The 23642-nt window shown below is 44.8% G+C and overlaps 1 protein-coding gene across 1 annotated transcript in view; it reads left to right on the top strand.

The window, feature by feature from the left end:
• Positions 1-23642, top strand: part of LOC126481005 (structural maintenance of chromosomes protein 5) — a 173221-nt gene that overhangs the window by 105335 nt on the left and 44244 nt on the right. The window contains exon 12 of the mRNA XM_050104459.1: positions 22566-22729. Within this exon, the coding sequence (XP_049960416.1) occupies positions 22566-22729 (164 nt within the window). The remainder of the gene's footprint in view (positions 1-22565; positions 22730-23642) is intronic.

Genomic DNA, 23642 nt, shown 5'->3' with positions numbered 1-23642 from the left:
AAATATTGAACTTAAAGATGTCAAAGATAGAAAAACTTTTAGAAATAAGGTGGAAAAGTGGATTGTATTGTCGGAGAAGGAAGCACTAAAGAGACCAGGAACAAAATGGACAGAAGAAAGAAAAAGAAAACATGGAGAACGAATGAAAGAAGTATGGAAGAAACGACGTCAGAAAGCTTTGCGTGATCCTTCTGGGTCCATTCGCGATAAGTAAGTATATAATCATTCCAATCCCGGGAGCGGAAAGACTTACCTTAGGGGGAAAAAGGACAGGTATACACTCTCGCGCTCGCGCGCGCGCCCACACACACACACACACACACACACACACACACACACACACATCCGCACATACACAGACACAAGCAGACATTTGTAAAGGCCTTTACAAATGTCTGCTTGTGCCTGTGTATGTGCGAATGGATATGTGTGTGTGTGCGAGTGTATACCTGTCCTTTTTTCCCCCCTAAGGTAAGTCTTTCCGCTCCCGGGATTGGAATGACTCCTTACCCTCTCCCTTAAAACCCACATCCTTTCGTCTTTCCATCTCCTTCCCTCTTTCCTGACGAAGCAACCATTGGTTGCGAAAGTTAGAATTTTGTGTGTATGTATGTGTCTATTTGTGTTTTTATCGACCTGCCAGCGCTTTCGTATGGTAAGTCACATCATCTTTGTTTTTAAATATATTTTTCCCGCGTGGAATGTCGAAAGCGCTGGCAGGTCGAAAGACACACAAACATACACACAAAATTCAAGCTTTCGCAACAAACTGTTGCCTCATCAGGAAAGAGGGAAGGAGAGGGAAAGACGAAAGGATGTCGGTTTTAAGGGAGAGGGTAAGGAGTCATTCCAATCCCGGGAGCGGAAAGACTTACCTTAGGGGGGAAAAAAGGACGGGTATACACTCGCGCGCGCGCCCACACACACACACACACACACACACACACACACACACACACACACACACACAAAGAGTTTGGGCAGAGATGTCAGTCAAGGCGGAAGTGCAGAGGCAAAGATGTTGTTGAATGACAGGTGAGGTATGAGTGGCGGCAACTTGAAATTAGCGGAGATTGAGGCCTGGTGGGTAACGGGAAGAGAGGATATATTGAAGGGCAAGTTCCCATCTCCGGAGTTCGTATAGGTTGGTGTTGATGGGAAGTATCCAGATAACCCGGACGGTGTAACACTGTGCCAAGATGTGCTGGCCGTGCACCGAGGCATGTTTAGCCACAGGGTGATCCTCATTACCAACAAACACTGTCTGCCTGTGTCCATTCATGCGAATGGACAGTTTGTTGCTGGTCATTCCCACATAGAATGCATCACAGTGTAGGCACGTCAGTTGGTAAATCACATGGGTGCTTTCACACATGGCTCTGCCTTTGATCGTGTACACCTTCCAGGTTACAGGACTGGAGTAGGTGGTGGTGGGAGGGTGCATGGGACAGGTTCTACACCGGGGGCGGTTACAAGGATAGGAGCCAGAGGGTAGGGAAGGTGGTTTGGGGATTTCATAGGGATGAACTAACAGGTTACGAAGGTTAGGTGGACGGCGGAAAGACACTCTTGGTGGAGTGGGAAGGAAAAAAGGACACGATCAAAGGCAGAGCCACGTGTGAAAGCACCCACGTGATTTACCAACTGACGTGCCTACACTGTGATGCATTCTATGTGGGAATGACCAGCAACAAACTGTCCATTCGCATGAATGGACACAGGCAGATGGTGTTTGTTGGTAATGAGGATCACCCTGTGGCTAAACATGCCTTGGTGCACGGCCAACACATCTTGGCACAGTGTTACACGGTCCGGGTTATCTGGATACTTCCCACCAACACCAACCTATCCGAACTCCGGAGATGGGAACTTGCTCTTCAATATATCCTCTCTTCCCATTACCCACCAGGCCTCAATCTCCGCTAATTTCAAGTTGCCGCCACTCATACCTCACCTGTCATCCATCATCATCTTTGCCTCTGCACTTCCGCCTCGACTGACATCTCTGCCCAAACTCTTTGTCTTTAAATATGTCTGCTTGTGTCTGTATATGTGTGGATGGATGTGTGTGTGTGTGTGTGTGTGTGTGTGTGTGGGGGGGGGGGGGGGGGGGGGGGCACGCGCGCGCGCCAGTGTATACCCGTCCTTTTTTCCCCCTAAGGTAAGTCTTTCCGCTCCCGGGATTGGAATGACTCCTTACCCTCTCCCTTAAAACCGACATCCTTTCGTCTTTCCCTCTCCTTCCCTCTTTCCTGATGAGGCAACAGTTTGTTGTGACAGCTTGAATTTTGTGTGTATGTTTGTGTTTGTTTGTGTCTTTCGACCTGCCAGCACTTTCGTATGGTAAGTCACATCATCTTTGTTTTTTGATAAATTTTTCCCACGTGGAATGTTTCCCTCTATTATACACAAAGATGTGACTTACCAAACGAAAGCGCTGGCACGTCGATAGACACACAAACATACACACAAAAAATCAAGCTTTCGCAACCGATTGCTTCATCAGGAAAGAGGGAAAGACGAAATGATGTGGGTTTTAAGGGAGAGGGTAAGGAGTCAATCCAATCCTGGGAGCAGAAAGACTTACCTTAGGGGGAAAAAAGGACAGGTATACACACACACACACACACACACACACACACATATCCATCCGCACATACACAGACACAAGCAGACATTTGTGAAGGCAAAGAGTTTGGGCAGAGATGTCAGTCGAGGCGGAAGTACAGAGGCAAAGATGTTGTTGAGTGACAGGTGAGGTATGAGTGGCGGCAACTTGAAATTAGCGGAGGTTGAGGCCTGGTGGGTAACGAGAAGAGAGGATATACTGAAGGGCAAGTTCCCATCTCCAAAGTTCTGACAGGTTCACCAGAAAGAATAAAAATGTAATTTTAATTTTAACACATGGACGTGAATGTAAGGCTATTTGTAACAAGCAGGATAATTAGAAATGTTAAAAGTGGTTATGTGAAAATATGATCCAATTGTAATTAGTCTGAGTGAAATATATTAGATAAGAACAGGGAGAAATGACAGCAGGAAAGTACTCAGTGTTTTACTACTCAGGATATCCGACAGCTGAAAGAGTAGTTGTCATGATGGTGAGGAAAATCAAAAACACCATGTAATGGAGGCAATATAAGGAGAAACAAGTGACATTCATTTCCAACAAGCAGAAGGTGCAGTCAGCGCTACAGTGATGGTGGGACATTTCAACTATGGGCAGGGGAAGGAATGGTAAAGAAAATTATGGTACACTTGGATTATGCAAAAGAAGTTGAAAAGGTAGAATTCTCATAGATACAGGGTAGTCCATTGTTTGTGACCGGGCCAAATATCCCAAGAAATAAGCGTCAAACGAAAACACTACAAAGAACGAAACTTATCTAACTTGAAGGGGGAAACCAGAGGGCGCTATGCTTGGCCCGCTAGATGGTGCTGCTATAGGTTAAATGGATATCAACTGCGTTTTTTAAAATAGGAACCCCCATTTTTTATTACATATTTGCGTAGTGCGTAAAAAAATTATGAATTATTTTAGTTGACCCACTTTTTTTGCTTTGTGTTAGGTGGCGCAGTAATAGTCACAAACATATGGCTCACAGTTTTAGACGAACAGTTGGTAACAGGTACGTTTTCTAAATTAAAATACAGAACATAGGTATGTTTGAACATTTTATTTCGGTTGTTCCAATGTCATACATGTACCTTTGTAAACTTATCATTTCTGAGAATGTTACAGCGTGATTACCTGTAAAAACAAATTAATGCAATAAATGCTCAAAATGATGTCCGCCAACCTCAATGCATTTGGCAATACGTGTAATGACATTCCTCTCAACAGCGAGTAGTTCGCCTTCCATAATGTTCGCACATGCGTTGACGATGCGCTGACGCATGTATTCAGGCATTGTCGGTGGATCATGATAGCAAATATGCTTCAACTTTCCCCACAGAAAGAAATCCAGGGACGTCAGATCCGGTGAACGTGCGGGCCATGTAAATATGCTATTCAGTACCGCTTCAACCGCACACGAACTATGTGCCGGACATCCATCATGTTGGAAGTACATCACCATTCTGTCATGCAGGAAATGTCTTGTAATAACATCGGTAGAACATTACGTAGGAAATCAGCATACATTGCACCATTTAGATTGCCATCGATAAAAAGGGGACCAATTCTCCTTCCTCCCATTAACCCTGCACCATACATTAATCCCGAAGGTCACTGATGTACCGCTTGTCGCAGCCATCGTGGGTTTTCCTTTGCCCAATAGTGCATATTATGCTGGTTTATGTTACCGCTGTTGGTGAATGACGTTTCGTCGCTAAATAGAACGCGTGCAAAAAATCTGTCGTTGTCCCGTAATTTCTCGTGCCCAGTGGCAGAACTGTACACGACGTTCAAAGTTGTCACCATGCAATTTCTGGTGCATAGAAATACGGTACGGATGCAATCGATGTTGATGTAGCATTCTCAACACTGATGTTTTTGAGATTCCTGATTCTTGCGCAATTTGTCTGCTACTAATGTGCGGATTAGCCGCGACAGCAGCTAAAACACCTACTTGGGCATCATCATTTGTTGCATGTCGTGGTTGACGTTTCACATATGACTGAACATTTCCTGTTTCCTTAAATAATGTAACTATCCGGCGAATGGTCTGGACACTTGGATGATGTCGTCCAGGACACCGAGCAGCATACATAGCACACGCCCGTTGGGCATTTTGATCACAATAGCCATACATCAACATGATATCGACCTTTTCTGCAATTGGTAAACGGTCCATTTTATCACAGGTAATGTATCATGAAGCAAATACCGTGCGCACTGGCGGAATGTTACGTGATACCATGTACTTACATGTCTGTGGCTATAACAGTGCCATCTATCACAAAGCGAAAAAAGTGGTCCAACTAAAACATTTACATTTCTTTACGTACTACATGAATATGTAATAAAAAATGGGGGTTCCTATTTAATAAAACGCAGTTGATATCCGATTGACCTATGGCATCACCATCTAGCGGGCCAACCATAGCGCCATCTGGTTTCCCGCATCAAGCTAGACGAGTTTCGTTCTTTGTAGTTTTTTAGTTTGATGCTTATTTTGTGAGATATTTGGCCTGGTCACTATCAATGGACCACCCTGTATATGTAGAAAAAATGATCTGTGATGATGAGTACTTGGTTCAGAAAGAGAGAAACAAAACTCTATGCATGGAAAAATGCCTGGTGTTTGTAGGAGCTACCTGATTAATTAAATAGTGATTCAACAATATCAGGAATAGCATACAGTATGTGAAGCAGGAATAGATATTATATCAAACCACAATATCATATCAGCATAAGGAATTAATGCAGCCACAAACTGGGTGGAAAGAAGCCACAACAACATTTAAGGAAACCAAGAAATACAAGGAAGTGTAGGAAAGGCTAGAAACCAGGTTTAAGGAAATAAGCAGACTAGAGGGTACTGAAGAAATCTTTTGTAGAAGAATGAAGAAAGTTCTATTAGATACACTTGCCAATGATACTGGAAAGGTTAAATGTGATAGCAAGCAACCATAGGTAATACAAGTAATGCTTCAGAAGGTGGCAAGAAGTTAAAGAACAGGGATATAAGGAATACAGGAGGTCAAATAATGAACTGAAAAGGAAAACTGACAGAGTGAGGAGACAGTACGTACATTAAGTATCAGAAGAAATAATAAAACTTCAGAAATACGAAAAGTAAGCCCCTCCTATCCGCATCCTCCACCGAGGATGACACGGCGGTCGGATGGTCCCGGTAGGCCACTTGTGGCCTGAAGACGGAGTGCTTTTATGACCTGATGTACCAGAGAAAATAACATGTAGTTATAGCGTCACAAATTTACAAGGCCAGTTAGTTACTGATAGGCAAATGGCTCTAAAAATCTGGGTAAAATACATCATTGATCTTCATAACGAGAAGAATAAGCTACATGGGAAGTTAATAGAAGTAAGAGAGTCAATAAATGATGACAGTAAATGACATGAAATGTAATGGAAGGAAGTGATAAAAGCCATTAAAAAAATTGAAAAGTGGCTGCTGGTACTGTTGACAGAATTAATAGCCAGTGGATTTAATGCTTTGTCTACACTTCCCGGATGAAGAAGTGTGATGATTACAGGACCATCAGAATTATTTCACATCCCAGAAAGATTATGGCACATATAATTTCTGAAAGTTACAAAAATAAGATAGAAAATGTGATTATATGAGATCTAGAAGATGTGGTATAGGACTTCTAGATGACATGATGGTAGGAGATCTGTTGGAATTTATTAACAGAAAGGGAACAAGGGGGACTCTGTGATGATGATAGAGATAAACACAAAGCATGTATGTTTTTCATCAACTGGCAGAAGTCTGTTGTTGCTGTCAATGGAAGGGATTGGCAAAGTCCTCCAAAGACAAGGTCATTTTATTGGCATGTGAGGTGACACAAAGTCAATCGTCATAGGAGTATATGATAATACATTCAGACCAAATGAAACATGTCGGTAAATGGTGCCCAAACAGTCGCCTAAGTATACGTATAGTGTCAAAACAGATGTTCTTCTCGAATGCAAATGATCATAAAGATGCTGAATGGTTACCTGTAATAGATTGTCCCAACCATCTTGTGCCGTTTGTTGCAGTTTGGCATTGGTTCATGCAGGTTCTAGAAAACAAATAATTTTACGCTTTATCATGTCCCAAATGTATTCATTTGTTAAATTGGTGAGATGTCTGGTGATTTTCCTGGCCAGAACAGTTGTACACCATGAAGAGCATGTTGCTTTGCAGCAGTCGTATGTGAATGTGCATTGTCTGCTGAAAAATCACATCACCGTTTCTGTTGAAGAAATGCAGTAGCACAGGTTTAAAGTCAGTGCAGTGTAGTGGGCACTGGCTACTTTAGCCTGCAGAAGCACCAAATGTGATTTATAGTTGTAACTGAGGGCTCCCCACACCATTAATCGTGGAGTGGTATGTGTATTGTGGCTGAGTGTACCCTGGAATAGGCAGCCCACAAGGTCTACACCATACACGTGTACATCCATCACTGGCATACGCACAGAACCTACTCTCATCACTGAAAACAAGAGAGTGCCATTCCACTCTCCAGGCAACTCTTTCACAACAGCGGGTTAGCCATACTTGGCGGTATCATGGTGTCAGTGGTACCCTATCCAGAGGCATCCGTATCTTTAACCCTGCTCCAAGCAGACTGTTCCCAATGGTCCCTGATGACACAGGAGGTTCAGCATGTGGCTGGATTTCATCCCTGCTTGCACAATGCATTGATCTTGACATGCGTCTGTACTATGTAGATGTCCACAACCTATTCTACAGTTCTGGGAATGTTCCACATACCACTGTTGGAAAACAGCAACACACCAATAATACCTTGCAGCCAACATGTGCAGCAATTCGTCATTACATCCATCCTGATTCCCACAGGCCCACATTGTGACCCCCTTCTAGTTACTGAAGCTGTTCAACAAGAATATGTACTCGTCAGTGGGGCACGGTTGTATCCTAAAATGAATGTTGCAAAATCTGTTGGCTTCTAAACTCAGCAAGGTAGTGCCTGCAGAGTCAGAACAGAGGGTGCACAGACAGGCCTCCTGAGCACCACATGATCACTGATGACTGTTAGAAATGAATCACTACACTACAACCTGTCAGTACGCTCATATTATAACCTGCTGCCACTGAACGCAGGGTTGAGGGTTTTGCATTTTTTCCCCTTACAGTGTAGAATGTCAAGTGATCTGCAATATCTGTTTATACAGAAATACTCAAATTTTTAAAGGCCAAAGTTTCAACAAGGAATGTATGTTCACATTCCCACAGATTAATCATGATGTTCGAAATTTTTACTAATATTGGTAGAATAAAAGTGTAGGTTTCCTTAGTTCATTTTACTATCACACATTTGCTCATTGAATACAAATGAAGTACAGAACTTATCGCAAGTGTTTCAAAAATGTGGATTAAGGTCACCAAATGTTATAAAAGTACATTTAGAAATGACAAATGCACAGCAACTCAACTAGTCATTGGAAGTCCCCTTCAGAAATATTGTGCCATGCTGCTTCTATAGCCATCTGTAATTGCGAAAGTATTGCTGGTGCAGCATTTTGTGCATGCATTGATCTCTAGATTATGTCCTATAAATGTTGGATGGGTTTCATGTCTGGCAACATGGGTTACCAAATAATTTGCTCATATTGTCCACATTGTTCTGGCATGGCACATTGTCATCCATAAAAATTTCATTTTTGTTAGGGATTGTGAAGTCCATGAATGAATGGCTACAAATGGTCTCCAAGTAGCTGAACAAAGTCATTTCCAGCCAATGATCAATTCGGTTGGATCAGAGGACACAGTCCATTCCATGTAAACGCAGCCCACACCATTATGGAGCCACCGAAAGCTTGCACAGTGCTTTGTTGACAATTTGGGTCTGTGGCTTCATGGGGTCTGTGCCACACTTGAATCCTACCATCAGCTTTTACCAACTGAAATTGAAGATTCACATGACCAGCCCACAGTTTTTCAGTCATCAGGGGTCCAACTGGTATGGTCATGAGGCCAGATGATGCACTGCAGAGAATGTGCTGTTAGCAGAGCCACTCACATTGGTCATCTGCTGCCATAGTCCATTAACGCCAAATTTTGCTGCTCTGTCCTAACAGAGATGATTGACATATGTCCCACATTGATTTCTGTGGTTATTTCGTGCAGTGTTGCTTGGCTGTTAGCACTGAAAACTCTATGCAAACACTGTTACTCTGTCACTAAGTGAAGGCTGACCCTTCATTTTCTGTGATTAGAGGTAATGCATGCAATGGTATTCTCAGCACGCTCTTGACACTACAGATCTCGGAACATTGAATTCCTTAATGACACCTGAAATGCAATAACTAACTCCAACTATCACTTCGCATTCAAAGTCTATTAATTCCACTCATTGGAAATCTCTTCGCATGAATCACTTGAGTACCAATGACAGATCCAGCAATGCACTGACCTTTTATACTTCATATATGCGTTAGTACTGCCATCTGTATATGTGCATTTCACTATCCCATGAATTGCCACCTCAGTGTATAAGTGCTCTCTTTACATAGAATAATGTGAGACCTAATTATTATGGAAGTGGCACATGTAGACTGAGAATGACATGAATTTGGGTTATGTAACTTAAGTATACACAAGCATAATGTAGGGCACAAAGGAGGCAACAAAATTAAGTACAGGACTATTACAAATGATTGAAGCGATTTCATAAATTCACTGTAGATCCATTCATTGACATATGGTCACGACACACTACAGATACGTAGAAAAACTCATAAAGTTTTGTTCGGCTGAAGCCGCACTTCAGGTTTCTGCCGCCAGAACGCTCGAGAGCGCAGTGAGACAAAATGGCGACAGGAGCCGAGAAAGCGTATGTCGTGCTTGAAATGCACTCACATCAGTCATAACAGTGCAACAACACTTCAGGACGAAGTTCAGATCCGCCAACTGCTAACTCCATTCGGCGATGGTATGCGCAGTTTAAAGCTTCTGGATGCCTCTGTAAGGGGAAATCAACGGGTCGGCGTGCAGTGAGCGAAGAAACGGTTGAACGCGTGCGGGCAAGTTTCACGCGTAGCCCGCGGAAGTCGACGAATAAAGCAAGCAGGGAGCTAAACGTACCACAGCCGACAGTTTGGAAAATCTTACGGAAAAGGCTAAAGCAGAAGCCTCACCATTTACAATTGCTACAAGCCCTGACACCCGATGACAAAGTCAAACGCTTTGAATTTTCGGCGCAGTTGCAACACCTCATGGAAGAGGATGCGTTCAGTGCGAAACTTGTTTTAAGTGATGAAGCAACATTTTTTCTTAATGATGAAGTGAACAGACACAATGTGCGAATCTGGATGGTAGAGAATCCTCATGCATTCCTGTAGCAAATTCGCAATTCACCAAAAGTTAACGTGTTTTGTGCAATCTCACGGTTTAAAGTTTACGGCCCCTTTTTCTTCTGCGAAAGAAACGTTACAGGACACGTGTATCTGGACATGCTGGAAAATTGGCCCATGCCACAGCTGGAGACCGACAGCGCCAACTTCATCTTTCAACAGGATGGTGCTCCACCGCACTTCCATCATGATGTTCGGCATTTCTTAAACAGGAGATTGGAAAACCGATGGATCGGTCATGGTGGAGATCATGATCAGCAATTCATGTCATGGCCCCCACGCTCTCCCGACTTAACCCCATGCGATTTATTTCTGTGGGGTTATGTGAAAGATTCAGTGTTTAAACCTCCTCTACCAAGAAACATACCAGAACTGCGAGCTCGCATCAACGATGCTTTCGAACTCATTGATGGGGACATGCTGCGCCGAGTGTGGGAGGAACTTGATTATCGGCTTGATGTCTGCCGAATCACTAAAGGGGCACATATCGAACATTTGTGAATGCCAAAAAAAACTTTTTGAGTTTTTGTATGTGTGTGCAAAGCATTGTGAAAATATCTCAAATAATAAAGTTATTGTAGAGCTGTGAAATCGCTTCAATCTTTTGTAATAACCATGTATGTGGAGAAAAGAAGCTGAGGGAAATAGGAAAGGAGAAGAGTTTGGAGGTGCTAGAAAGCAGTTGGAAATAACACTGCTTGTAGACCATGGAATAGTATCATTACACTTTATGTACTTTGGGATTTTTATGGATTATTGTTGATTTTTTCTATTCACTTGATGACACTATTGAACAACTCACATGGCACCCATGATGCAATACTATACTATCACCCTTCTAAAAGAGACCATAGGCTTGTTGAACCTAGGAATAATTCAATTTTATTTCAGCCATTAATTCATAGCTGGCATGTAGAGATATGACAATGGCTGTCTAGTAAATTACAAGGAACCTAAAGACACAGGTCATAGGAAATTAATATTTTCACTTTGTATTTTCTGTTAAAAGCATTAAGACACATTTAAGAATTGGTATAATATATCATCAGGTGAATTTTCAGTGCGGAACACAGGATGGTCATATTGATTGTTACTGCAGTACAGTAAATGGTGTAGCTTTTTTTTCAGAATTGAGGATAGTCATTAAAAACCACACCAGTTATTAATTGATGATATTATTTATGTTAACGTCTATTAAACCAAATTAGTACAGCACCTATAAGAAACCCAGCATTGTTTTAGACGAAGTTGTCAACTCCTGTTACACTATGATCATCTGTTCTCATTGGGCACTTCGCTGTGGGAAAAACCAAAAGCTTTTTCACAATCAGTTAAACAAAGACTTCCACTTATCAATAAGCATTAGCATCAGCATTGTCAACACCAGTAACATTGGCAGCAACAGATAGAAGCACATGCAAAAAGGCTATTAATGCTAGCATTCATAAATAAGAATTCCTTTATTCAGTAAAAGAATTAAGATCTGAAGGAAATTGGCTACTGAGGAATGAAGCAGGAAAGTCTTTCTGAGGAAATAGCAGTTCAATAGGACAGGGCAAGAAGTAAGTCGACAGTTGTTGTTGGAGCATGTTACTCGTATGTACATAATGACAAGTTCATACACTGTCTAAGATGCTGATAAGCCAGAACATTATCACCACTGACCTACTGTCGACATAAACCTGTCCAGGTGATAGTGGCATCAGTTGGCGAGGAATGACTGCTAGTCAGACATGCGCATGGGGCACGTAGTATTAGTGAGCATGCTGTCCGTCTGTAGAATGGCGGATGCGCAGAATCTATATGAGTCTACTGAGGGCAGATTGTGATGGCCTGGAGCCTGGGCACAACATTTTCGAAAACTGCATGACTTGTCGAGTGTTCGAGGAGTGCTGTGACGAGTGTCTTCAACACATGGCAAAACCAAGGTGAAACCATGTTCGTATGTCATGGGGTTGGATTACAGATTACTGGATGTTGTATGTTGGGCAGAGTGCTAAAACATTACAGGCGATGGACTGTGGCAGAGCTAACATCAGACTTTAATGCTGGGCAGACTACAAGTGTGTGTGTGTGTGTGTGTGTGTGTGTGTGTGTGTGTGTGTGTGTGTGTGTGTGTGTGTGCGTGCGTGCGTGCGATCACACAGTGCACTGAACACACCTAATGATGGACCTCCACAGCTGACGACACATGCATGTGCCAATGTTGACACCATGACGTTGGCACCTATGACTGAAATTGGCACGTGAACATCGACACTGGATGTAGGTGCAGTGGTAGAGTGTTGCATGTTTTGATGAATTCAGATACCTTCTTCATCATGCTGATGGGAAGGTGTGAATCTGATATCTTCCAGGGGAACACCAACTTGACATGTGTACTGTGGGTCGGAGACAAGCTGGCAATGCAGTCCAGTGTTGCTCGTATAAGGCACCATGATGGCCAAGGAGTAATTTACACTGGTTGCAAACCACGTGACCTCTTCAAGACGATCATGTTTCCTGATGGCAGTGGCATTTTTCGACAAGATAATGTGCCGTGTCTCAGGGCCAGGGCCAGGACCAGTGCCAGGAGTGTCGTGGAGTGGTTCGAGAAACACAGTGTCAAGTTCCAATTGATGTGCTGGCCCTCCATTCAGCAGATCTGAACGTGATTGAATGCATCTGGGATGTGATAGAACATGATATCAGAGCTTGTTGTCCCTCCTCCCCAGAATTTATGGGCACTAGGTGACTTACATTTGCAGATGTGGTGCCAACTTACTCTAATAATCTACCAAGCCCTCATTGCTTCCATACGACGACGCTGTTGCCACTGGCAAAGGTGGATTTACCGGCTGTTAGTCAGGTGGTCATAATGTTTTGGTTGATCCTTCTATGTGTTAGTCACTTGATATCAACTTAATTCACACTATTATCCCATAATAACCAGTATGTGTACAGGTAGTGTGGCTTATATAATAATGAAGCTTTTGCCATCAAACTACACTATGTGATACAACATACGTTTTTCATATTAAGTGCATTGTGCTGCCACTTACTGCCAGGTACTCCATAGGTGCATTGTGCTGCTATATACTGCCAGGTACTCCATATCAGTGACCTCAGTAGTCATTAGACATTGTGAGAGAGCAGAATGGGGCGCACCGTGGAACTCACGGACTTCTCCATTATAGATCAGAAGTTCACTACACGCCTACATGCAGGAAGCAACTACTGGGGTAGCAGAGTACTTGTGGAGTGCATGTTTTTTTTTTTTAGGATAGGTGATAGGTTAGATCTTTTGATGAATGCTTGTGTCAGTACACAGAGAACAAAATCAAATTGGAAACAAAGTAGAGGCACTCCAGTTATAAAAATTTTAACAGTAAGTTACTGAAGCATTCGTTATAAAATCATGAATTTACTGCCCTGCAGGAAAACTGTTGAGCTCAAATTATTCTCTGGGAACCGAGAACTGGATGTAACTCGAAGTCAGAAGTTTTCAAATATTTAATGCGGCATGGAATATATATCAGAAAGACAGGTTGGGTGCCCTAGGAGATGGAGTGTTCATTGCAGATGACAAAAACATTATCGCCGTTGAGGTTGAAATTGAGCCCAGCTGTGAAGTAAACTGGACCTTCGTAACCGGCTAGAATGAACTCAAATCAGTCATCAGATGTTTTCACCAGTCACCCTATTCCACCATAAAAGTTGCAGAATTGTTCGGAGGAGGTCTGTGCTCAGTAGTGTGGAAATACCCTAATCATGCAGTATTAATTGGAGACAACTTGAACCTACTAAGTATAAACTGTGATTATGAAGTTATTGCAAGTGATACAGACAAACAGTCTTGTGAAGTACTTCTGAACACTTGTCTTGAGCAGCAAGATTGACAACCAAAAGAGTGTGAAAATATTTTAGACTTTGTTGCTATGAACAAGTGTGACTTTATTGACAATGCCATTGTAGGGACAGGGATTAATTATCATTGTGATGATGGTTACAAAAGTTAATGAATCTATCAAGAAGTTTAGAAGAGTATTTTTGCTGGAAAGGACAGATAAGCAGTTGTTAGAATCCTAAGTAGACAAGAATGGACAAGCAGTTGTTAGCATCCTATGTAGACACTGACTGGACATAGAGGAATTGTGGACAAACTTTAAACTGATTGTAAATCGCGTTTTGAATAAATATGTTCCGAGCAACTAGACTAAGAGTGGAAAAAAGCTTACTGTGGTTTGATAACAAAATTTAGAAATTGCTGAAGAAGCAGAGATTGTTGCACCCTTGGATCAAAAGAGCATGTAAAAATGTGAAGAAGCAAAAGTTAGTAGAAATTTGCACATCCATAGAAAGATTGATGGTCGTGTATAGAGTCTGGTCCAGTGTAAAATCACTAAATGGGTCAAATGCTTCTACCCAGTCACTCATCAACCAGTCTGGTGTGGCAATAGAAATTTCACATTTAAAAAATTGTTCATGCGGGAGGACTGTACAGAGATACTATTGTTTCAGCGTTGCACAGACTCCCATATAGAGGACATAGAAATAGGCATCCCAGGCATTGTGAAACAATTGAGAGTTGAAATCAAATAAATTGCTACGTCCAAGAGGAATCCTGATTTGAGTATACTCTAATAGGGCATTGGTCCCTTACTTAGCTTGGATTTACCACAAATCTGTAGCCCAGTGCAAAATCCCAAGTGACTGGGAAAAAGTGCAGAAGGGTAAGAGAACAGACCTGAAAATTATAGACCCACACCCTTGACTTTGGCATGCAGCAGAATTCTTGAACATGTCTTAAGTTTGAATATTATAAATTTCCTTGTGACAGAAGAGATTCTGTTGACAAATCAACATGGATTAGAAAGCATTACCTGTCCGAAACTCAGCTGCCCTTCTTTCACATGATATCTGTTCAACTGTGGATGAAGGGCAACAAGTAGATTCCATATCCCTACATTTTTCGCCCCCCCTGCGGGTTCGGGGGTTAGAATAGGCCCGCGGTATTCCTGCCTGTCGTAAGAGGCGACTAAAAGGAGTCTCACATGTTTCGGCCTTATGTGATGGTCCCCTCTTGGGTTTGACCTCCATCTTTCTAAATTTATCCGAAGAGCGAGCCAATTGGGGAAGGGCGCCTTACATGGTGCACTGTATCCGTCGTGCAATTAGACCTTTAGCCGGATTTCTCGTCGTTGCAATGGTGTCCCGCTCGTTTTCGATCTCTTGGGCGAGGATACGTCCCTGGGTGCGATTACCACGCTGCACTCTGCAGTGTTTCTTTTAACTGCGATGACGACCTTGGACATTTTTGCACCTAAGATCCAGCACGGTAGCCAGTCCGTTGTGGTGGGGCCGCCATGTACCCTCTTGGTCACTGGCAGCCAGCCGCCAGCAGTCTCTAAGCGTTCTCGGGCTCAATTTAATGCTCAGAAGTACGATCCGAAAACATTCCCCTCCCTGGCCACGCCGTGGGAAGAGCGTAAGTCTCAGGATGGAGGTAACAGTTATTCGCCCCGATTCTTAGTTTGCACGAGAGCTGATGGGGAGTCTTTTCTCTCCACAAAGCCTCAGTTCTTCGTCGAGCATTTAGAGGACAAGTTTGGGGAGGTGGAGGGCTTGTCTAAAATGCGCTCTGGGTCAGTACTGATACAAACGGCATCCTCTGCCCAGTCACGCAGGTTACTTGCTTGTGACAAGTTGGGGGATGTTAACGTTACTATTACACCACATAAGAGTTTAAATATGGTCCAGGGTGTTATTTTCCATAGGGACCTCCTTTTGTAGTCTGATGACGAGCTGCGCGCCAACTTAGAATGTAGAGGTGTTCATTTCGTCTGGCGTGTTCATCGGGGTCCGAGGGACAATCAGGTTGCTACCGGTGCCTTCATCTTGGCCTTCGAGGGTGATACGTTACTGGAAAAGGTCAAGGTGATGGTCTACCGATGTGACGTCAAGCCCTATATCCCTCCCCCGATGCGGTGCTTCAAGTGCTGGAAGTTCGGCCATATGTCTTCCCGCTGCACTTCCAGCCTCACATGTCGAGATTGCGGACGCCCATCTCATCCCGATACTCCATGTGCCCCGCCTCCCATCTGCGTCAACTGCGGGGAGCACCATTCACCTTGCTCGCCTGACTGCAAAGTCTTTCAGAAAGAGTGCAAAATCATGGAATATAAGACCCTGGACCGGCTGACCTATACTGAGGCCAAAAGGAAATATGACAGACTCCATCCTGTGAGAATGACATCTTCTTATGCAGCTGCTACAACAACTGTGCTAGCCCCATCAGTCTCGAGACTTCCAGCCAGCTCGATAAGCAGTAAGACTCCCCCTGCCCCCTTGCCCGTGGGGGGCTCTACCCAACCTGTTGCTCCTGCACCACCTACCTCAGGAGCAACCTCCTCCCACCCGTTGGGGACGTCCGTCCCCGCTTCTCAGCCGGAGAAGCGTCTAACTTCTTTGGCTACTCTCGCCCGTAAGAGTCCCCTTGGGACCCTCCCTTCCCAGGGTTCCACCAGCGGGAAGGATGACGGCCGCCAGTGGCATAAGTCCTCACCAGCGGCCGGGCGTAGGGCTTCACGATCCTCCTCTGTCCCGGAGACTGAACCGGTGAAGCCTTCCCAGCCGGTGAAACCCAAGGTTCAGCGAGAGAAGTGCAAGAGAAAGACATCTAGGGCCAAAGAACTTGCGGTGGCACCAACCCCACCGCACCTTTCGCGCTCTGCGTCTGAGGATGAAGTCGAGATTCTAGCGTCCGCTGAGGACCTTGATCTCGCTGGTCCCTCAGACGCCATGGATGCCTCTCGTACGGGTACTGAATCGGTGGCAGTGAGTGAACAAGCGGCGTAAATTGCCTTCCCAGTCCTTTCACGCCTTTCTCAGCCATGGACAATATCATCCTCCAGTGGAACTGCGGCTGTTTTTTCCACCATCTAGCTGAGCTCCAACAACTTATCAGCCTTCACCCTTTCTTCTGCATTGCTCTTCAGGAAACTTGGTTTCCAGCAATGCGAACCCCCACCCTCCGTGGCTATCGGGGTTATTATAAGAACCGGGCTGCTTATGAAAGGGTGTCTGGTGGCGTCTGCCTCTATGTCCTTGACACTCTGCACAGCGAGTCTGTCCCTCTCCAAACACCTTTAGAGGCTGTCGCTGTTCGGGTGTGGACGCCACAGGCTGTTACCGTCTGCAGTCTTTACCTTCCACCGGATGGTGATGTCTCGCAGCATGTCCTGGCTGCGCTGATAGCCCAATTGCCGCCACCTTTCTTGCTATTGGGCGACTTCAACGCCCATAACCCTCTGTGGGGTGGGTCAGTGGCAACAGGTCGAGGCGCCATCGTTGAGCATTTATTGTCGCAGCTCGATCTCTTGATTTTAAATGATGGTGCCTTCACACACTTCAGTGTGGCGCATGGCACATACTCCGCTATTGACCTTTCAATCTGTAGCCCTAGCCTCTTACCGTCTGTCCAATGGAGTGTGCATGACGACCTGTGTGGTAGTGACCACTTTCCGATCTTTCTGTCACTACCACAGCGTCACTCTTCTGGGCGCCCTAGCAGATGGGCTATGAATAAGGCTGACTGGGACTTGTTCTCCTCCACTGCCGCTCTTGAGCCTCTCTCTAATGACGACATTGATGCGGTGGTTCAATCGGTCACTACCGGCATCGTTACTGCCGCCGAATCTGCCATTCCCCGCTCCTCTGGGTCCCCTCGGCGGCGGACTGTGCCTTGGTGGTCGCCTGAGATCGCTGCAGCGATTACAGATCGCCGGCGGGTGCTACAGCGTCACAAGCGACATCCCTGCATTGAACACCTAATCACCTTCAAACGGCTGCGTGCGCGGGCCCGCCGCCTTATCCGCCAAAGCAAGCAGGAGTGCTGGGAGCGGTATGTGTCCACCATTGGCCTCCATGTCACTCCATCGCAGGTCTGGGCCAAGATTCGACGCGTCTACGGCTATCGGCCACCTGTCAGCGTCCCTGCGCTCTCACTGAATGGAGCAGTTTGTACTGACTCCGACGTCATTGCAAACCACTTAGCAGAGCATTTTGCTATGAGTTCCGCTTCTGCGAATTACCCTAAGGCCTTCCGCTCCATTAAGGAGCGGATGGAACGTCGGAGCCTTTCGTTTCACACCCACCATCCAGAATCGTACAATGTTCCATTCAGTGAGTGGGAATTCCGCAGTGCCCTTGCCGCTTGTCCTGATACCGCTCCTGGACCAGATAGCATCCACTGCCAGATGCTGAAACACCTCTCAGTGGACTGCCAGCGACGGCTCCTCGACCTTTACAACCGTATTTGGGTCGAGGGTGAGTTTCCGTCGCAGTGGCGGGCAAGTATCGTTATCCCCATTCTGAAACCAGGCAAGAACCCTTTGGAGGTGGACAGCTACCGCCCCATTAGCCTCACCAACGTTCTTTGCAAGCTTCTCGAACGGATGGTGAGCCGGCGCTTGACTTGGGTACTGGAGTCTCGGGGCCTTCTGGCTCCATCTCAGGGTGGGTTCCGTAAAGGCCGCTCCGCCGCCGACAATCTGGTGAGCCTGGAGTCGGCCATCTGTACTGCCTTTGCCCGCCGTCAGCACCTGGTCGCTGTCTTTTTCGACATGCGGAAGGCGTACGATACGACATGGCGTGATCACATCCTTTCTACGCTTCATGGATGGGGTCTTCGGGGCCCTCTGCCGCTCTTTATCAGAAATTTTCTGTCGTATCGTACCTTCCGCGTGCAAGTCGCAGCCTCATATAGTTCCACCCACGTCCAGGAGAACGGTGTGCCACGGGGTTCTGTTTTAAGTGTCTGCCTGTTTTTAATAGCCATTAACGGGCTCGCTGCGGCCGTGGGAAATTCTGTCTCTGCTTCCCTGTATGCTGACGACTTCTGCCTTTATTACAGCTCTACTGGCATTGCAGCTGTTGAATGTCAGCTACAGGGTGCTATCCGCAAGGCGCAGTCTTGGGCTGTAGCTCATGGGTTCCAGTTTTTGGCAGCCAAGACCTGCGTAATGCATTTCTGCCGGCGACGCACTGTCCACCCGGAGCCGCGGCTTTATCTTGCCGGCGAACTTCTTTCAGTGGTGGAATCACACAGGTTTTTGGGGGTGGTTTTCGATGCCCGGTTGACTTGGCTGCCTCATATCCGGCAGCTTAAACAGGCGTGTTGGCGGCATCTAAACGCTCTGAGATGCTTGAGCCACACCCGCTGGGGCGCCGACCGATTTACCCTGTTGCAGCTCTACCAGGCGTTAATCCAATCCCGTCTGGATTATGGGAGCCTGGCTTATGGCTCAGCATCCCCTTCTGCGTTGCGGGTGCTGGACCCAATACTACACAGCGGGATCCGACTTGCCACTGCTGCCTTCCGCACCAGCCCTGTGGACAGCATCCTTGTTGAGGCAGGTGTGCCTCCACTGCGGTTACGACGCCAACAATTACTGGCTGCTTATGCTGCCCATGTTTTTAGCTTGCCCGGGCATCCAAATTACCGTGTCCTGTTCCTGCAGTCGGTCGTCCATCTGCCGGACCGTCGGCCCCGGTCGGGTTGTCCGATCGCCGTATGCGTCAATGAGCTTCTCTGCGGGCTTGGGTTTTTCCCTGTTCAACCTCCTTTCGAGGTGCCTCTGCGTACACCCCCGTGGTGTGTTCCTCGCCCTTGCCTTCGGCTCGACTTGGCACAGGGCTCGAAGGTCTCGGTCCCTCCAGAGGCCTTCCGCCGCCGCTTTTATTCCATCCTGGCCACGTATCAGGGCTCTGGAATTGTTTACACCGACGGTTCGATGGTTGCTGGTCGTGTCGGGTATGCGCTAACTCTAGGGGACCATTTCGAACAACGGTCCTTGGCGGCTGGCTGCAGCATTTACACTGCTGAGCTGGTCGCCATCTTTCGAGCACTAGAGTATATCCGCTCCTGCTCAGGTGAGTCCTTCGTTATCTGTAGCGATTCCCTGAGCGGTTTACGAGCTCTCGACCAGTGTTTTCCTCGTTCTCATCTGGTGATGGCTATCCACGAGTCCCTGCATACTCTTGCGCGTTGCGGCCGCTCTGTGGTCTTTGTGTGGACCCCCGGTCATGTCGGTATCCCGGGCAATGAACATGTTGACCGCCTGGCGAAAGAGGCCAAGAGACAACTGTCTCTGGATGTTGGCCTCCCAGAGGCTGAATTGCGGGCAGTCCTCCGCCGAAATGTTTTGGCGCTTTGGGACGCTGAATGGCGCGATCAGATCACGCCCAATAAACTTCGTGCCATTAAGGAGACAACGACTGTGTGGCGGTCATCCATGCGAGCCAACCGCAGGGACTCAGTCATCCTTTGTCGGCTCCGCATTGGCCACTCCCGGCTGACACACGGTTACTTACTGCGCCGGGAGGACCCTCCTGTATTTCACTGCGGGGCGGCTTTGACAGTGGCCCACATTTTGTTGGCCTGCCCCCTTTTAGCTGTGGTCAGGCAGACATTTGCGCTGCCTGATACGCTCCCTGCCATTTTATCTGATGACCCTGTTATGGCTGCCTTAGTTTTACGTTTTATTAGGGCAGGGGGTTTTTATTCTTTAATCTGAGTGTTTCTGTGTTCTTTTAATGTTTTGTGTTGATTCTCGCCTCTGGCCTCCGGTTTTAAACTGATTTTTGTAATGTGTTTTAAGTGGTTGGCTTTTCCTTTTTTTATTTCTATGGTCGGCCAACCACCGTCACACTCTGTGTGATTTTAGTTCGTTTTGCCTGGTCTTTGTCTCAGTTTTTCTTGTTCTGTGTCGTCTGTGCTTTATTCTGTTAATCGTTTTTATTCTCTGTGGGTGTTTTTAGTACTTGGAAAAAGGGACCGATGACCATAGCAGTCTGGTCCCTTTAATCCCACAAACCAACCTACATTTTTCGAAAGTGTTAGACATGGTGCACACTGTTAAGAGGTCTCAGCATAGGTTCCCAAACATGCAAGTGGCTCAAAGACTTTCAAGTAATAGAACCCAGTACATTGTTGTTGATGGTGATTGTTCATCAGAAACAGCAGGTATCATCAGTTCCCCAGAGAACTGATCTTGTTCTCTGTATACAGACATGATCTGACGGATAGTGTGAGCAGCAATCTCTGACTGTTTGCTGATGACACTGCAATATGGTGGAAAATATCATTGTTGAGTGACTGTAGAAGCATACAGGTTGACTTAGACAGAATTTCTGTTTGGTGTGATGAATGGCAGCTCACTCTAAATGTAAGTTAACGGAATTAAGTAGGAAATGTATGAATACAGTATTAGTATTTTGGCTACTCGACAAAGACACATTGACTAAATGTCTGGGCCTATGTTGCAAATAGATATAAAATGGAACTAGGAGGCAAGAACTGTAGTAGGGAAGCTGTTTGGTTGACTTTGGGTTACTGGAAAAGTTTCAGGAAATTGCAACTCACCTGCAAAGGAGACTGCTTATAGAACACCTGTGTGTCCCTTCCCTGGGTGCTGTTCAAGGTCAGAGTAAAGTAAAGCATCAAAGCAGATCAGAAATATGCTGCTAGATTCGTTATCAGTAAATGTGATCAGCAAGTGAGTGTTAAAAGTTGCTTTGTGAACTCAGATGAGAATCCCTGGAAGTATGATGATGATCTATCCGCAAAACACTGTGGAGAAAGTTTGGAGAATAGGCATTTGCATTAGACTGCAGAATGATTCTGCTGCCACCAAAATACATTTGCTTAAGGATCACAAAGAGAAGATAGGAAAAATTTGGGCTCTTACGGGGGCATATAGACTGTTATTTTTTCCTTGTTTCATTTGCAGGTAGAGTAGGAAAGGAAATGACTACTAGTGATACATGATTTCTTATGCAGTATGGTGGCTTGTGGAGTATGTACGTAGATGTAAACTGTATGCATGTGTTATTAATTCCAGTTTGCATTTTAAAACAAAACTATGGAATCGAAGAGCATGCAAATATGACATTGTTTTTATATCTAAAAACAAAGATGATTTGACTTACCAAATGAAAGTGCTGGCAGGTCGACAGACACACAAACAACCACAAACATACACACAAAATTCAAGCTTTCGCAACAAACTGTTGCCTCATCAGGAAAGAGGGAAGGAGAGGGAAAGACGAAAGGAAGTGGGTTTTAAGGGAGAGGGTAAGGAGTCATTCCAATCCTGGGAGCGGAAAGACTCCCCTCTCCCTTAAAACCCACTTCCTTTCGTCTTTCCCTCTCCTTCCCTCTTTCCTGATGAGGCAACAGTTTGTTGCGAAAGCTTGAATTTTGTGTGTATGTTTGTGGTTGTTTGTGTGTCTGTCGACCTGCCAGCACTTTCATTTGGCAAGTCAAATCATCTTTGTTTTTAGATATATATTTCCTACGTGGAATGTTTCCCTCTATTATGACATTGTTTTTAGACATTCATGTTTGTGGTAGGTAATCATTGCTTGTCTTCAGTATGACAGTTAAGTTTATTTTGCTTTTGGTTTTCATGTTTTAAAACATGAAATTTATTTTCTTGTATTTATTGATGTGTGTTAATTTTACACTTTCACTAATTTTTTGTTTATCTAACTACATTCAGTGAAAACCATTTCCTTATATATGCTTTAGGGAGTTTGGCTTCAAAACTTACATTTCTGATGTAATTGAAGCACCAGAAGCCATCCTTAAATACCTTCTAAGAACATATGGCCTACATAATATCCCAGTTGGAACGAAACAAACTGATGCAACATTTGAGAAGGTGCCTGCAAGTATAAGATTGTTTTTCTCAGGTGAGTGTGGCATACTGCAATTGGAAGATCACATAATTGACTGTTGGTATCTTCTGCCAGCATTTGTTTTATGCACTTGTTTGGTTACAAATTATAGAATTTGATAGATACCATACAATGTTCATATGACAGTGGCCATATAAATAGTGTATTTCAAGGTAACAGTAGATTATCAATATGCACATCATCTGGATCTCTCGTTCTGTTAGATTTTGTCGACCTCGAATTATATCTCATTCACTGCCTTTCTTCTTATGTTGTGATGTAGCTATATGATACCAAGTGACATCTTAAGTGTAAGATCTTTACCATACTTCAGCTGCCATAGTTTGTAGGCTGTCGCATACCACTGAAGTTAAGTCTTACACGTAATACCTTTTGTGATGAGATGATTTTCATCAAATGAAAACTATTTTCTATTTACTGAGATTACTGCAGTTTCAAGTAAAGACCTGTGTTACAGAATAAAAAACTGAAATGTGTCTGTGGTTGACATTTAGAGTTAAAGCTACCTGCCTTAGAAATAAAAGAGAAGAATGTAAAATAACTACTCACGGCATAGGAGTGACACAAAGTTGCATACAGGCACATTGAAATACAGTGAGCTTTCCGACGAAGTACTTCTTCAGAAATAGAAAACTCGCACACATTCACACAACAATAACTCACGCACACGTCATTATTGTCACTGGGCACTAAGTCCATCATGAACTTCGCATTGTGGGATATAAAGAAGAATATACCTACTAGGAGGTAACACATGTCATGTTAGAATGTGTGTGACCCATTGGAGACATCACATATGGAAAACGTACAACTTAATCATAGGAATTAAAGTCTGGCTTGTTGTTGTTGTTGTTGTGGTCTTCAGTCCTGAGACTGGTTTGATGCAGCTCTCCATGCTACTCTATCC

The sequence above is a fragment of the Schistocerca serialis genome, chromosome 5 (genome assembly GCF_023864345.2).
Source record: "Schistocerca serialis cubense isolate TAMUIC-IGC-003099 chromosome 5, iqSchSeri2.2, whole genome shotgun sequence".
Classification (NCBI taxonomy): Eukaryota; Metazoa; Arthropoda; class Insecta; order Orthoptera; family Acrididae; genus Schistocerca; species Schistocerca serialis.
Note: the sequence above shows the minus strand (reverse complement) of the source record. Positions and strands in the feature narration are given on the sequence as shown.